At 53.7% G+C, this 13766-nt stretch overlaps 3 protein-coding genes across 7 annotated transcripts; 1 reads left to right on the top strand and 2 right to left on the bottom strand.

The window, feature by feature from the left end:
* Window positions 1–817: 817 nt before the first annotated feature.
* Window positions 818–7652, bottom strand: helq (helicase, POLQ like). Of its 3 annotated transcripts, none has more exons than XM_023960710.1 (18): window positions 7210–7652; window positions 6582–7053; window positions 6306–6484; window positions 6001–6201; window positions 5241–5313; window positions 5076–5173; window positions 4901–4999; window positions 4667–4812; window positions 4357–4596; window positions 3981–4122; window positions 3785–3889; window positions 3485–3689; window positions 2779–2936; window positions 2608–2706; window positions 2365–2538; window positions 1862–1975; window positions 1641–1775; window positions 818–1127 (listed from the first exon to the last, which is right to left on the bottom strand). In XM_023960710.1, the coding sequence occupies exons 1-18, from the start codon at window positions 7363–7365 to the stop codon at window positions 1023–1025; spliced, it is 2901 nt and encodes a 966-aa protein (XP_023816478.1). In that variant the 5' UTR covers window positions 7366–7652; the 3' UTR covers window positions 818–1022. The 3 variants fall into 3 exon arrangements, with proteins under 3 accessions (XP_023816478.1, XP_023816477.1, XP_023816479.1); XM_023960709.1 differs by having other exon boundaries at window positions 6582–7110; window positions 7210–7648; XM_023960711.1 differs by having other exon boundaries at window positions 6582–7050; window positions 7210–7648.
* Window positions 7653–7813: 161 nt separating this feature from the next.
* On the top strand, window positions 7814–8919 carry mrps18c (mitochondrial ribosomal protein S18C). 2 transcript variants are annotated; one of them, XM_011493679.2, is made up of 6 exons: window positions 7814–7986; window positions 8088–8137; window positions 8201–8284; window positions 8371–8416; window positions 8484–8543; window positions 8610–8919. In XM_011493679.2, exons 1-6 carry the CDS (start codon window positions 7926–7928, stop codon window positions 8684–8686), a joined length of 378 nt encoding a protein of 125 aa, XP_011491981.1. In that variant the 5' UTR covers window positions 7814–7925; the 3' UTR covers window positions 8687–8919. The 2 variants fall into 2 exon arrangements, with proteins under 2 accessions (XP_011491981.1, XP_004085306.1); XM_004085258.3 differs by having other exon boundaries at window positions 8359–8416.
* Window positions 8920–9058: 139 nt separating this feature from the next.
* On the bottom strand, window positions 9059–13407 carry abraxas1 (abraxas 1, BRCA1 A complex subunit). Of its 2 annotated transcripts, none has more exons than XM_020700667.2 (9): window positions 12802–13407; window positions 12311–12401; window positions 12184–12220; window positions 12016–12118; window positions 11778–11947; window positions 10058–10177; window positions 9908–9992; window positions 9616–9721; window positions 9059–9547 (listed from the first exon to the last, which is right to left on the bottom strand). In XM_020700667.2, exons 1-9 carry the CDS (start codon window positions 12970–12972, stop codon window positions 9294–9296), a joined length of 1137 nt encoding a protein of 378 aa, XP_020556326.1. In that variant the 5' UTR covers window positions 12973–13407; the 3' UTR covers window positions 9059–9293. The 2 variants fall into 2 exon arrangements, with proteins under 2 accessions (XP_020556326.1, XP_004085305.2); XM_004085257.4 differs by having other exon boundaries at window positions 11751–11947; window positions 12802–13397.
* Window positions 13408–13766: the final 359 nt, after the last annotated feature.

Raw genomic sequence — 13766 nt, 5'->3', positions numbered from 1 at the left:
TTCGTTCAGGCGTTGAGACTTTAAACGTGATCATAGGCCTGAATGTTCTGTAGATGTGACAAAGACTGCTCACATGCAGACGGGGAGACAAACACACACTCACACACTGCAGTGAGTGATGGGAAGCGGGTTTTACGTTTTTACAATCCCTGCGCGATTCACCTGCTGCCTGTCCCCACAACACCTCAGCCCCCCCCCCCCTGCTTTCTTCCTCACACTCCCGTCCCCGCAACTGCGCGCTCTTTCTCAGAGACGGGAGCGCGCAGTTTTAGGCACGTCAATTCACAGGTTTCCAGGTGGTACAAACTCTGTGAAATAATAGATAATAGTAACTGATAGCGCTGGCGCAGATTTCTCTCTCTAAGCACCGCTACTACAGCACGCCTCTGGCATCGCATCGCGCCCGAGAAGGACTGGACTAATGATAAAAAAAAAGTATAATTAAAGATTTGTCTGCGAGCCACATGTGACCATCAAAAGAGCCATATATGGCTCGCGAGCCATGGGTTCCCGACCCCTGCTCTAAGGTTTAGTTTAGTCTGTGAATTCTATGTATTCATCATCTTTATGATTGTATGTTCACCGTATGAGACGACTTCATGCTAAATATATGAAATTGAATATTTTGAATTTGAACAACAGTGATTAAAACCGTTTTGAAATTCAAAGAATACATCAAAATTAAAGTTATACAACAGGAAATATGCAGTAAAACTAAGAAAATGTTACAAAATGTAGATATTAAACACTATGATTTATTTTTGAAAATGTGGAAAACTGAAAAGTTGTTCAGGAAAAATGACACATTAAGAGAAGCTGAACTAAATATCTGAATTATTTATTGAAGTTTTGACATTCCTGCCACGCCGCAGAGCAGAAATGATTACTGTAGTTTTAGGGGGACCCCCCAGGAAGAATCCAGGTAAACCCCCCCCCATCTGAAGTCCACTGGTGAGTGTTGAAGGTGGTGCAGGAAGCTTGTGGGTGTGGCTGGGAGCCGTGACCGGACCCCGGCGGGTCGGTCACGGCTGGGACCGCGGCGGGTCGGGGAGCGGCAGGTCGGCCGGCAGCGCCAACAGCTCGTCCACTTCCTCCTGCAGAGCTGCAGCTTTCTCACTCAGGAGCATCTGGAAAACAAACCATCAAATTCTTCGGGACAGAGCGACAGTTGGGCGTCTCCATGGAAACATCAGGCTGACACGTCTCCATTAAACGTCAGCCTGGCGTCTCCATGGAAACGTGACTGCAGGGTACTAACCTTTGATCTAAACATCATCGGTTTGGAGGATCTGACCCAGAGGGAGCGTGCTCAGACAGAGGTCCTAGAATCCCACCCTGAGGAACCCCAACCCCTCCCGTATGTGTGGATCAGCCCACTTTTCCGGTCTGTACGGATTTCAGGGTCCATCGTTTCAGCGACCAGCAGGCACTGAGCTGATGGTTTGCTGAGTCAGTGAGGTGTGGCTTTATACGTTTAAAAAGTGAAAAGATGCGGTTTAAGATGGAAAAAACCTCCAAACAGATTTTCTATCATCTATCAGGATCAGAAATTAAACCCAGATGATGCTTTTATTCTGAAAGGGCTAACCTGAAGTTTGGAGGGATTGTAGAAAAAGTGGGCCAAGGCCCTGAACTCTTACTTTGGCGGAGGCCACCATCATGGCGGCCTGCTTGGTGTACAGGTTCTCTACGGTTCTGCTGAGAACAGCCGGGTCGGCGTTGGCCAGGTGGGTCAGCGTCCTGTAGCCGGCGCTGTACAGCTGCTTGGCTCTGGCCTGGGGGGGGGGGGGGGGGGGGGGGGGGCAGAATGAAGGTCTGAGATGGAGACGAAGGAGCAGCTCCTCCACAAACACCTGCACACCTCCATGACTCCTGCCACCTCCATCAGGGGAACCAGCTCCGCCTTCACGCAGTACGTCAGCCGCTGAGTCAGCGCCGCCAGCAGGGAGCGGAACGGCCACAGCTCCTCCAGCTCCTGAAGCACACAGAACCGGACCAGAACCCTGGTGACTAACACACGTGCAGGAAGACCTTCTGCCGCCTTCGCTTCTCCAGGTCAAAGCGGCGAGGAGGATTTTATTTTGGCGGTCCGAGCCGCCGCTTTAAGACGTTCGCAGATGAAGGGAAGACATGAGAGCGAGGAGAGGATAACCGACGGAATCTTCGGGTCAGAAACTGACTCACGGGCCGGTACCGGTCCACAGCCTGTTTGCTTTGAACCCCCCCCCCTGAATTCTCCCATTTTCCCGGCTTTTCTGAGACAAAAGGAAAAACTTGAAGCTCTGAGGAGGACGGCTTCGGGTCAGACGGTCTGAACGGTCCCGGACCGGTTCAGGTCCAGTCTCGGTCCTGCCAGAGGCTTACCTCGGCGAAGTGCAGAGCGCAGGAGCAGAAGGCGGCGGCGGAGCTGAGCAGCGTCTGCACGAAGCCGCGGCTCAGCTGGAAGCGCTCGGCCACGCCCCACACGCTGGTCTCCTTCAGCAGACAGAGCAGCACCAGCGCCAGGTACAGCCGCTGCGCCTGCGCCGCGTCCACGCCCTGAAACACGCCTCGGTCAGACCCAAAGCCAAACACTCAAATGAAAGCGGAAGGAAGCGCCGAGCCCACCTTCTTCACCGTCTGTCCTGCCGCTTTTCTCGCCACGAAGCTCTCGGGGACGCCGATGGCGGCCGACATCTTCTGCTCGGCCGCAGACAGCGAGGTGAACTGAAGGCAGAGAGCAGCGGCTCAGCAGACGGGCGCAGAAAGCAGAGCGCCAATGCCGCTGCGGCGACACACCTGTCTGAGGTAGATCATCCAGTTGGGCGAGCACTGCGGGACCAGCTCGTACGGCGTCACCAGGTACAGCAGGTGCAGGAAGCTGCTGAGCAGCAGCCCCTCCAGGCCCGCGCTCAGGTCTTTGTAGAGGAGGTGGCAGAAGGTCAGGTCCACGCCGCCTGAGGACACGCACACCGCTCAGAAGAGCCCCGCCCCCTGTAGCAGAAACCAACCCCCCACCCGGTCTGACATCTTTCAATTTCCTCTAGAAGCTCTGCGCCAAACCCCCCCTTCAGAAAAAGAGGGTGGAACATGCCCCTCCCTCTGCAGACCCCCCCAACTGTATGATCCAGTTCCATCCAAAGAAAGGCTCAGCAGCGCCCCCTACCCACTTCCTTCTCAGTCTCTCTGCTTTTATTTTGAAAATTTAGCAGCATTTTTACTCTGTGGGCTGAAGATTATTAAAGATCTCTGTAGATCTCTGTAAATCTCTGCATCTGCAACCAATCATCTGCTCACAGGATCTTCAAACACGGTTCTGCCATCAGTCTCCACTGATGTTCTTCAGAACCAGCAGGAGTTCTGCAACTGTTGTGCACGTGCTCTGAAACGTCTCCATGGTAACGGCTGATGGTGCACGTTCTGTGTTTTAGGCTGTGATGGTGTCGATGTTCTGGCCTCAGAATCCTGCTGCTCCTGAGGACCCGAACAGCAATTCTGGACCCACCTTTGTAGGCGGCTCTGCCCAGCCGTGTGACCTGCAGCGTGGCGGCGTGGGGGTCCGCGGCGGTGATGAGGTCTTTGCTGCACAGCGTGTGGATGCAGCGCAGAACCGCGTCCTGCAGACCGCCGTCCGTGCAGAGACGCCGCTGCTGCACGCACAGCAGCGTCCCCTGCAGGAAGTCCTGCAGCTGCTGCAGCGACGCCGCCACCTGCAGACACGCATCAGAACCACAGCGGCCAATCCCAGAGCGGCAGCAGAACCTCAGCTGCATCAGCAGAAGAGGAAAGTAATCAGATTACTAACGTTGAGGCCGATGAGGGACAGGATGAGGGTCAGCAGGCCTTTGGCGTCCTCCTCCAGCAGCCTGCTGTAGCAGTTCTCCATGGGGGAACACAGCAGAACCTTGGCCTAGAACCACAGAACCGGACCGGTTCCTGTCAGGTCCGCAACAGCAGCTTTACGTTCCGTTAGAAAAGTGCCACTGGGGGGGCGCCGTTACCGCGCTGCGGTCCTTCTCCTGCAGGATGAGCACGCTCTCCCCCACAGAGTCCATCCCCGCCCGGCCGGCCCGGCCCACCATCTGCTTGTACTGGGTCCTCTTCAGGAACTCCGTGGCGACGTACGGCGAGCGCAGGATCACCCTGCAGGACGGTGACATCACACAGGGGCGGGGCCACTTGGTGAGTGTACACGGACATTCATAACCTTAATGCAGTCGTCTCTCCATAAACCCTGATCTACAGCAGCTGAATGTGGGCGGGGCTTCAGCCACACATGGGAGGGCCGTCAGAAATGTTTCCGTGTGACTCGCTCACGTTTCATGAGGAGTGACGGATGCTCACCCCGCCCACATGCCTCAGGTAAGGGCAGCTCACCTGCGGGCCGGCAGGTTGATGCCTGCCGCCAGCGTGGAGGTGCAGCCGAGGAGGCACAGCACGCCGTGAGAGAACGCCTCCTCCAGCAGCCTCCTCTCCTCGGTGGTCAACCCGCTGTGGTGGTACGCCACGCCGTACGGCACCGTCCTCCGCAGCACCGGACACATGGAGCCGCCGCCGCCGTCCTGCAGGTCCTGGAGGAGGCGGGACTTCTCAGCCTCGCGATGGCGCAGGAAGTCTCTATGAGAGCGGGCAGAGGTGGGCGGAGCTGCAGAGCAGCAGAGCAACAGGAGAAGACCGGCGGACTCACCCCTTCAGGTACTTGCAGATCATGGCGGCGACGTTCTCACAGTTCTTCTTGGTGGGACAGAAGATCAGGCAGGAGTGGGCGGGGATGACCTCGGTCACCAGGGCGATGATGTGGTCGGGGTCGGTCTTCTGCATGGAGCTGGAATACTGCAGGAGACACCTTCATTCAGGTTTCTGTAGAACCAGCCGGGTCCAGAGTGGCGCTGCTGACCCGGTTGGGGTGGGGGTCCCTGACCTTGAAAGGGAGCAGCCGCGAGAACCTGAAGCCGCTTTCCTGCGTGGGGTCGACCTCGTAGATGCTGTCATTCACTTTGACAAACTCTTTCAGCTGCACCTGGGGAGGAGGCGGGGCTTCAAAACCAGCCGGTGCTACTCAAGACTGCACAGAACCGCACAGAACCGTCACTCACGGGTCTGAAGTCGCTGCTGTAGAGTTCTGCTCGCAGAAAGGCCTGCAGGTCCTGGATGTTCCCCAGGGTGGCGCTCATCCCGATGACCTGAGTGTTTTCTGCAGAGACGGCAGCTTCAGAGCTTTCATTCAGGGAGGGGTCAAACAGCTGACGGGGGGCACTCACTGCTCAGGTGCTGAACTTTGGCCACAGTCATTTCCATCACGGCCCCCCTGCTGCCCTCCCCCAGCATGTGGAGCTGGAACAAAGGATAAATGAGTGGAGGAACCGAAGGCCTCTGAGGAGCAGGTACCACCCCCTCCCCCCTCCAGGAGACGCCTAACGTCCAGCACAGATGCTCCTCAGAAACATCTGGAGCAGCAGTGCTGACTTCTCCTCAACATGCGTCCCACATTCAGCCACCAAACCCGGTTTCACCTGAACCACCAGGTGGTCCTGTGGATCCTGGACTTCCAACTCGATCCCAGGAAGTGTCCCACAGGTTTCCTACTAGGGTTGGGCGATGTCCCTTAAATTGTCAGTTGACGATGATTGCATTCTAATCCGACCGTTGATCTCATCAAGAAATTTTGAACATGAAACCGCGGTTTATGGTGTCGACTCGCAGCGTGTGTGTGTGTGGGGGGGGGGGGGGGCGTGGCATCACGATGGACGATGGTATCGACCATCGGCACAACCCTATGTCCTACTCTTCATCCAGAACTCTAGTGACTGCAGAACCACCAGAACCTCCTTCAGAACCTCAACATCCTGAAGACATTTGACCCCCCCAGAGGAGGCTCAGCAGGAGGACCGTCTGCATCCGTGTTCCTTCACCTTCACCTTACTACGACCTGCACATATTTGATTATAACTCCGCCCCTTAAAGAAGGAAACTGGGTCGGTTCAGACGCCACAGCTGTAATGGCGAGGGGGCGTGTCCTACCTCGTCGACCACCAACAGCCCCAGGTTCTCCAGCCTGCCGGTCTCGATCAGCGAGTTGACCAGGCTGTGAGCCTTCTCTATGGTGGCCACGTACAGAGACGTCCTGTTCCTCCTCCTCACTGGGGGGAACCGCCCCCTGCTGCCGGCGTACTCCTCCACCAGGAAGTCCAGCTCCAGGCCCAAGCTCGCCAGCCCACGCACCTGAAACGCACACGCCGCCACTTCAGAACGGGGGAAGAGACGCTGCCGCTGATGGCGTTCATCGGACGGAGCGACCCTCATGGGGGGGTGGGGGGGTGGAGCACCTTCTCCTGAACCAGGGAGATGTAGGGTAAGACGAGGAGGCAGTCCTTCCTCCTGCACAGCAGCTCCCTGAGGATCAGGATCTCCGCCACCAGAGTCTTCCCTCCACTGGTTGGAAGGGAGTAGATGAGGTTCCTCCTCTGCTGGACGCAGTCCAGGTTCAGACACGCCTCCTGCCAGTCTGACACACACAACAGTCTTCAGTCTGACAGGAAGGCGGCGTTCCTCCTCCTGCCGCCACAGCAGAGCGTAGATGTCTGGAGGAGACGGCGCCTCACCGTATAGCTTCTGGATTCCTCTCAGTCTGTGCATCAACTCCTTCACTTTGCTGGGGAGGCCGAAGAAAGGCCCGAGGTCGGTGGTCTGGGAGGAGATGCTTTCCATGGCCTGCATGGCCACGCTGATCTCCTCCGAAACCACCGCCTTCTTCAGCACAGCCGTCCGAGGAGCAGCAGCGGGAGCCGCCGCATTCCCCAGCATGGTCCTCTTCACCAGGTCGGCCACGCTCCTCCTGCTCCTCCTCTTTGGGAGCGGCCCCTGCTCCTCCTCTGGCCTGTTGGAGCAGCGAGGGGGGGTGTCGCTCTGGTCCCCACCCTGCAGTCTGAGCTCCTCCTTAAACGGCGTCTGACCCGGGTGGTCCTGTTGTTCCGTGGCGTCCAGCTTCTGCAGCAGGGAGGTGTCCCCCAAGATGCTGTCCCCCAGGACGCTGTCCCAGTCCCCGAACAGGTCCTCGCTGTCGCTGCAGAGCTGCTGGACAAACACAGGCAGTGAGGCGCTCCTCTGCTGGGGAGACCGAGGAGCTGACTCCTGCAGAAAGTCACACATCTGTAAAACTTCATCCAACCCGGTAGGTTGTTCCTGCACGCGCCCCCCGCCCAGCATCTGTTCCCTCCTTCATCCACGCACCTCCCTCTCGGCGTCCTCAGCCATGACGTTGCTCCTGCAGGGGGAGCATGTCTGCGGACGCCCCCCCCCTGCTCTCCGGTGGGGCTTCGGGGAGTCCCGGGATCCTTTTTTTTCGCAGACCCGTTTGATTTTGACCTGGAGCCTCCCGGAACTCATCCCGGTTCGGCTGTTCCTACATAACCCAAAACGTGTTCCAACTACGATGGGAGACTTAAGCCAATCTGAACCGGGTTGGTCTGTCCTCGGACGTTAGCTAACGCCGGTGGCTACCTAAACCCTTTAGTTGACCCGAACCAAACAGAACCAAACTCTGGTTCTTTATATCTTCCGCTGAACATCTACACCACAGGTTCACGTAAACATCACGAGAAGACCTTTCATCTCAGGCCGCCTCGAACCCGGGTCAAATTCAAAACATCCAACTTAGCCGGAAGAAGAAACTTCCTCCCACACTTCCGCTTCCGTTTCCACGGAAGAGTTACATTAAAATTCTTCCGGTAAACATTCATCCAGCACACATCTCTTTCTTTAAATGCGCAACATAACTTTAACCGATCTTTTTTTCTTTTTTAATCTAAATTTAACTTTAAAAATTAACTTCTGAGAGTTTGACTGTGACTCAGGCGTAGACATTAACAGCCTAGGAACTAACGATCGAATAGCTGCGCGAGCGGAACGGTGTCCGTCGCACCGGTGTCCTCTTGCATCCGGTCGGTATGTTGCTCGTGAGAAGGTGGCAGAGGCTCAGACCTGCCTCCAATCTCCGCGTGGATCAAGGTGCGTGTGTTTTCCAGGCGTGGGTGGTCTTCTGTCAGCGCGCGGAAGTTTGCCCGGATTCCAGGAAACTGTGATGCTAACATGCTAACATGTGTGTGCAGGAGTGAGGACGGCGTCGTTGGAAAGCGTCCAACAACAGGCAGATGATGTGGTAAGTGATCGATTATTGACCCAATAGATCCGTAATCGATCACTTTAAGAGTTTGTGTTGCAGCTCGTGAAGATGGAGAACCCGTACAAGCAGCCGCAGAGGGGCTGCATCCTCTGTAACCTTAACGTGGACTACAAGAACACCCAGGTGAGTGTGACGCACAGAGGTCAGAGAGTGTGACGTCATCAGTCTGTCATGCAGCTGTGCTCACCTGTTCACAGCTGCTGTCTCAGTTCATTTCTCCACACTCTGGGCGGATCTACGGACGACACCTGACAGGTGAGTGTGAGTGGCGGCGGCGCAGACTCGACAGGTGAGTTTGCTGAGGGTCTCGGTTGTGTTGCAGGGCTGTGCGGCAGGAAGCAGAAGGAGGTGTCCAAAGCCATAAAGAAGGCTCAGGCTCTGGGTGCGTTCTCTGTGTGGATCAGTGAAGCTGGAACGCTGCGGCTCTCTAACACGTCTGTTCTCACAGGTTTCATGCCGGTGACCCACAAACACCCCCAGTTCATGAAAGACCCAAACATCTGCAGCACCAAGCGGCTGGAGTAGAGCGTCCGCACTCACCGACGGCCGGTGCCGGACTTTTTACCTGCAACACTTCAGCAGCACCTGGATGTCATGAAGAAGCGGCGGCTCTGTCCACACGTTACCATAGAAACCGCTCACCCCGCTCGTAACTCTGTCCCGGTTTCAGGAACCAGTTTGGACTCAGTCCCAGTGTGTTCTGTCAGTGTAAAGCTGCTTATGTGAACATTGACATTAAAATATCATCTGAAACAGTTTGTCTGCAGAAGTGTATTAGTCTTTAAAACATCTGTTTCATGGTTCCTTTTTACTTTGCTGACATAATTATTTAGGTAATGTCTGCCATGCAGCTTTTCTAATTCACACAGATGTTCATGATGACATGTTTTACTCTTATTTTGAAACATCATTTTTATTGCAGGTCTTCATGAATAAAAGTAATTTTCAAAAATCTCTCTGTAAATATTCTGTGTCTGAAGCTGCTCACAGGATCCTGCAGAGGAAATTATGTCTGAACATTCAACTTTATTTAAAAGCTTTGGAACAACAAATGTATTGAATCACAAAGTGAATTGTGGGAAATGCAGTCTTATCAGGGTCCTTTGGCAGGATTCAGGTAATCGTCCACTCATCACCTGCTCCTTCGGCGCTTCCTCTCCCTCACCGCCAGCTCTCGCAGCCTCTTCCGCGAGGTCGTGTCACTCAGCTCCAGAAGGGGGAGCTGCTCCTCCTTTACCTGCGTTTCAGGTGAGGCGTATTCCTCAGGCACCGGAAATGCCTTCAGCGTTAGTGTCTGTGTGAGGAACATAGGCGAGCAGCCCAGCAGATCCCTGACGGCGCTGAGCAGAGCGCTGTTGTTCCTTTGCTCGGGCTGAACGGCGGCGACTGAGGAAACAGGAAACGGTGAGGATCCGCCCAAAAACCCGCTGCTGGCGGTCAGCTCCGAACCTCACCTGGTTCTGGCTGCTGCTTCTCCCCTAACCTCCTCCTGAGAGCAGAAACCTCCACCTGCAGAGCCTCCAGCTGACGCTCGCTCTCCTCCACACATCTGCAGGCTTTCTACCAACAGCAGTACGGAGAGCCAAAGAGCTCAAAATTCATCCGTACACAAACTCAATAAGGCCTCCTGAGGTTCTTCTTCCCAGATGCAGACTGACCAATCAGAGCTTTACAGGGCAGCAGGTTCTGATGCTAAACAGAAAAACTAGCTCCACCCCTTTGACGGGGGTTTAGAAAGCTCCTCACCTGGAGCTCCACCTGCAGCGACTCGTTCATGCTGTTCACCTCGCTCACCTCCTTCACCGACCCGCTGGAGCAGAAGAATTTGGACCTGGACCAGAACCACATCTCTGTCAGCAGGAACCCAGTGCCGTTGTATGGGGGTGGGGGCTTTACCTGTGTTTCTTCATGGTGATGATGTAACCAGTGGCTGAGCACGGCGCAGACCCCCTCCAGTAGCCCTGCTGCTCCAGAAGACCCAAGTTGTTGACGAGCACAGGGATGTTCTTGAAGCGCCTGCAGAGGAGACACGCCCACCCATCAGAGACACGCCCACCCGTCAGAGGAGACACCCCCACCTGTCAGAGGAGACACGCCCACCCGTCAGAGACACGCCCACCTGTCAGAGGAGACACGCCCACCCATCAGAGACACCCCCAACTGTCAGACGAGACACGCACACCAATCAGAGACACGCCCACCCGTCAGAGGAGACACACCCACCCATCAGAGACACGCCCACCCGTCAGAGGAGACACACCCACCCATCAGAGACACGCCCACCCGTCAGAGACACACCCACCCATCAGAGACACCCCCACCTGTCAGAGGAGACACCCCCACCCATCAGAGCACCTCCTCAGACATCTCTCACAGGCAATAATCAGGGTAAATTTGGATCGTTTTCAGAAATCTTTCGGTCTTCTCTAAGGAGATTCCCTCCAGTGGTGGATGTTGGTACTACAGCTGTAACAGAATTGAACTTTAAGGCCCGTACACACCGGGACAAATATTCGCCAGGCGTTATTCGCCAGCGTTTTTCAACACGTTTTTTGTGTTCACACCCAGGCGATTTTCGCTGACGATGAGCCGAGCGAACATGAAATTTCATTCCCTGACATTAGATGGCGCTTAATGTAAACAGAAATACTCCTGTACACAAGGTGGCGCTGAGCAACTTTACGCTTCTTAAAGTCGCTTTTCACTCAGAAGAAGAGAGCAAGTATTTACGCACTCATCAGAATAATACAAAGAAAACATGAATATTTCAAGCACCAGTAGCTCCAGTTCCAGCGATGAAGAAATTTTGATTCTGTTGATGATGAAAGACGCCGGAAAAGACGTCGATTTTGGGTACATCCCATAGTTACGAGAAGAGAAGAACATGGGGAGTTCTATCGACTGGTAAAAGAGCTGAAAATGGATCATGAGCGTTTTCAGGGATATTTTAGAATGTCCGTCAGTGAGTGCATCTTCTTCGTCTTATTTCTTCGCGGCAGTGTAGACGCTACTTGGCGTCTATCTTCTTCGCTGGTATGTGTGCTCAGAAAGGCAGTTTTGTGTTTTACTGTAACTTCAGAAGCTCCAGACACGTGTGCAAAAGCGCCATTCTCATTGGTTGAATAGATTTCGACGCGACGCATCAAAAAAAAAAAAACGAACCCGAGGCGTTTTTTAAAAAGTGACGCTTTTACGCGTGGCGTTTTTCGCGTCGGTGTGCACACTCACATTGGTGCCCTTTGTTTAGTCACGAGGCGTTAAACGTCGACGAATATCACGCGTGAAATTCGTCCCAGTGTGTACGGGCCTTTAAGTTGAAATAAATAAACTAGTAATAAAAGTCTTTCCACTCTGAGGAAGCCCCTCCCCCTGTTTCTGTAGCTGGAGGTTCAAACCAATGCTTAGTGTCCACATAACAGGTATGATGATCCCAACAGAACGCCCTGCAGCACCTCAGACGCCGTTTGTGGTCAAACTGTTTGAAGTCATGAGAACAAATAAGGACAAACTATAGAACAGCTTCAGGTGACATCAGCAGGTTTGTTAACCCGCTGATGTCAAAGCTTCCTGCCTGCGTCCGTTACGTCACCTGTCCCGGCGGATGAAGGCTGCGTACTCGGTTCTGTGTGTGGAGCCCGTCAGAACCGCCCTGCTGGGCGTCAGCAGCATGAAGATCATGTGAGGGTTGGCCAGAGCTCTCCTCAGGTTGTCGTGGACCACCTTCTCCCTGAAGCTCATTTGCTGCTCCGAGTCCCTGCGCTGCCGGTACCAGCCGATCACGCTGTCCTGAAAACGGCAGAACCCTGTTACCCCGCCCCCATTCTGACCCGACCCGAGCTGCAGACAGAACTGACCTGAGGCGGAGCCAGCAGACCCCCATCATGACCCGACGGCCTGCCGCCCGCCAGCATCTCCTGCAGCACCTCCATGTTCACCTCCCCAGAGCCGCTGTACAGACTGACACCACAGGAACCATCAGCTGCAGTCAACAGGTCACCATGGCAACGAGCCGCAGCACTCACGTGTTCAGCTGGTGGCAGGCCACATGCTTCTGCACGTCTGTCACGAAAACATCAGGCGTTACACTGCGCATGTCCCAAGGGCAGCTGCTGGGGAGCACGGCTGTCATGAAGTGATGACGTCACTTACTGTACGTTTCCTGGATGTGGACGTGGTCGGACTGAGAGTCGCTGATGGTCACCTGCTCATCAAACCTGCTTTCTCCGAGCACGAGACCCTCCTGGCGGGCAGAAGGCATACGTCATCCCACCGGATAAACCGCGTAAAGGATCACGTGACCGCGTGGTTTTTAAAGCAGAAATTTGAGTAGAGTTATGGTAGGAAACACCACAGCAGAGAAAAGCCGCGGTCTTTTGACTAATTCTTCCCTCCAAACAAACCAAGTTTCGTCTTAAAACTCGCAATAATTAGAGAACGGAGTAAAAAGTTACGTGAACCAATTAACTGTTCGAGACTTACAGGCACGTGAACGGTCAAAATGACGTCACAGAGCAAACAGACTGACTTTGAATTCCGAAACTACGCGCGTCAGCCGAACATCCTCCGTGTTGTTTGCTAACTTTCTTCCGGAACCGAACTGACCGGAAACGGCCAGCGCCGAGGTTCTGCCGAGCTCTTACCACGTCCGAGTCGCTGTTCGCGTGTTGGAACATGAGAGAAGCCAGAACTATTCCTGAGATCCGAACCGCCGGTTCCGACATGATGTCCACCCCCGAAATTACCGCCAGAGATCCCGCAGCCTTGACTACGGCGGCCGGCGAGGGCCAAAACACTGCGACACCGGACAGCATCTCCAATGGGAACAAACACTTCTTTTGAGTTTATTGAACACTCCAGAACATATAAACATTATCATATAACAAACTGTTTACATGATTGAACAAAAGAAGATGGCAAAAATAAAACAGCAGTTTAGATGAGCGTTTAAGGCCTTTTCTAATTCTAGTTAAAAAAATGTAAATAAATGTTCGCGTTTTTCTTCAACAGCTTTTATGATTCTGGACCCGGTCTCCACGCTACCGGGTCCCTGATCATTGTGAGAAGAAAGGTCTAATCTTTTTATACTTTGTTTAATGATGTTTTCTTGGTTGTTTTCCTATTTTTCTTTTTCTAATTTAGTAAAACTCTATTCATGTCTTCTATTTCTGCATATTAGGTTTGCTAATAATGTTGTCCATTCATAATCATTTTACACATTTGGAAAGCTTTATAACACAGACGTCACACAGAAACACTCAAATCCCTGTATGTGGGTGACAACAGTCCTGTTGACCCCCCCCCCCCCCCCCCCCTCCAGACCAGAAGTAAAAGCTGTAGAAGAAAAACAGCAACATTTAAACTAACATTTTTAAAAAGTGACCTAAAAATGCCTTAAAGTTCATCTGAACTGCTGTCCCTGATAGTGGTTAACCAGTTTGACTGCTCTAGAATTTGGGCTGATTGGGTCCAAAAACTAAAAGCCGTTGAAGAAAAACTTGATCATTTGTTGAAGTTATGAACGGAGCGGATGCCAAACATGCAGAAACCTTCACGTCGGTGAAAACCCTGCTGTTGGGTGAAGTTATAGCACGTAAACGCAAAAAAA

The sequence above is a fragment of the Oryzias latipes genome, chromosome 12, assembly GCF_002234675.1.
Source record: "Oryzias latipes chromosome 12, ASM223467v1".
NCBI lineage: Eukaryota > Metazoa > Chordata > Actinopteri > Beloniformes > Adrianichthyidae > Oryzias > Oryzias latipes.
This window is presented reverse-complemented; position numbering and strand designations above follow the sequence as displayed.

Coding starts and splice junctions, on each gene's coding strand:
- helq (XM_023960709.1), bottom strand. CDS start 7,365: ATGAGTTCCGGGAGGCTCCAGGTCAAAATCAAACGGGTCTGCGAAAAA. Junction 7,111..7,209: donor CTGAGGACGCCGAGAGGGAG/GTGCGTGGATGA, acceptor GACTTTCTGCAG/GAGTCAGCTCCTCGGTCTCC. Junction 6,202..6,305: donor TCTCCCTGGTTCAGGAGAAG/GTGCTCCACCCC, acceptor TGTGCGTTTCAG/GTGCGTGGGCTGGCGAGCTT.
- mrps18c (XM_004085258.3), top strand. CDS start 7,926: ATGTTGCTCGTGAGAAGGTGGCAGAGGCTCAGACCTGCCTCCAATCTC. Junction 7,987..8,087: donor CAATCTCCGCGTGGATCAAG/GTGCGTGTGTTT, acceptor ATGTGTGTGCAG/GAGTGAGGACGGCGTCGTTG. Junction 8,138..8,200: donor AACAACAGGCAGATGATGTG/GTAAGTGATCGA, acceptor TTTGTGTTGCAG/CTCGTGAAGATGGAGAACCC.
- abraxas1 (XM_004085257.4), bottom strand. CDS start 12,972: ATGCTGTCCGGTGTCGCAGTGTTTTGGCCCTCGCCGGCCGCCGTAGTC. Junction 12,221..12,310: donor CCACATCCAGGAAACGTACA/GTAAGTGACGTC, acceptor TTTTCGTGACAG/ACGTGCAGAAGCATGTGGCC. Junction 9,548..9,615: donor GAAGCAGCAGCCAGAACCAG/GTGAGGTTCGGA, acceptor CTGTTTCCTCAG/TCGCCGCCGTTCAGCCCGAG.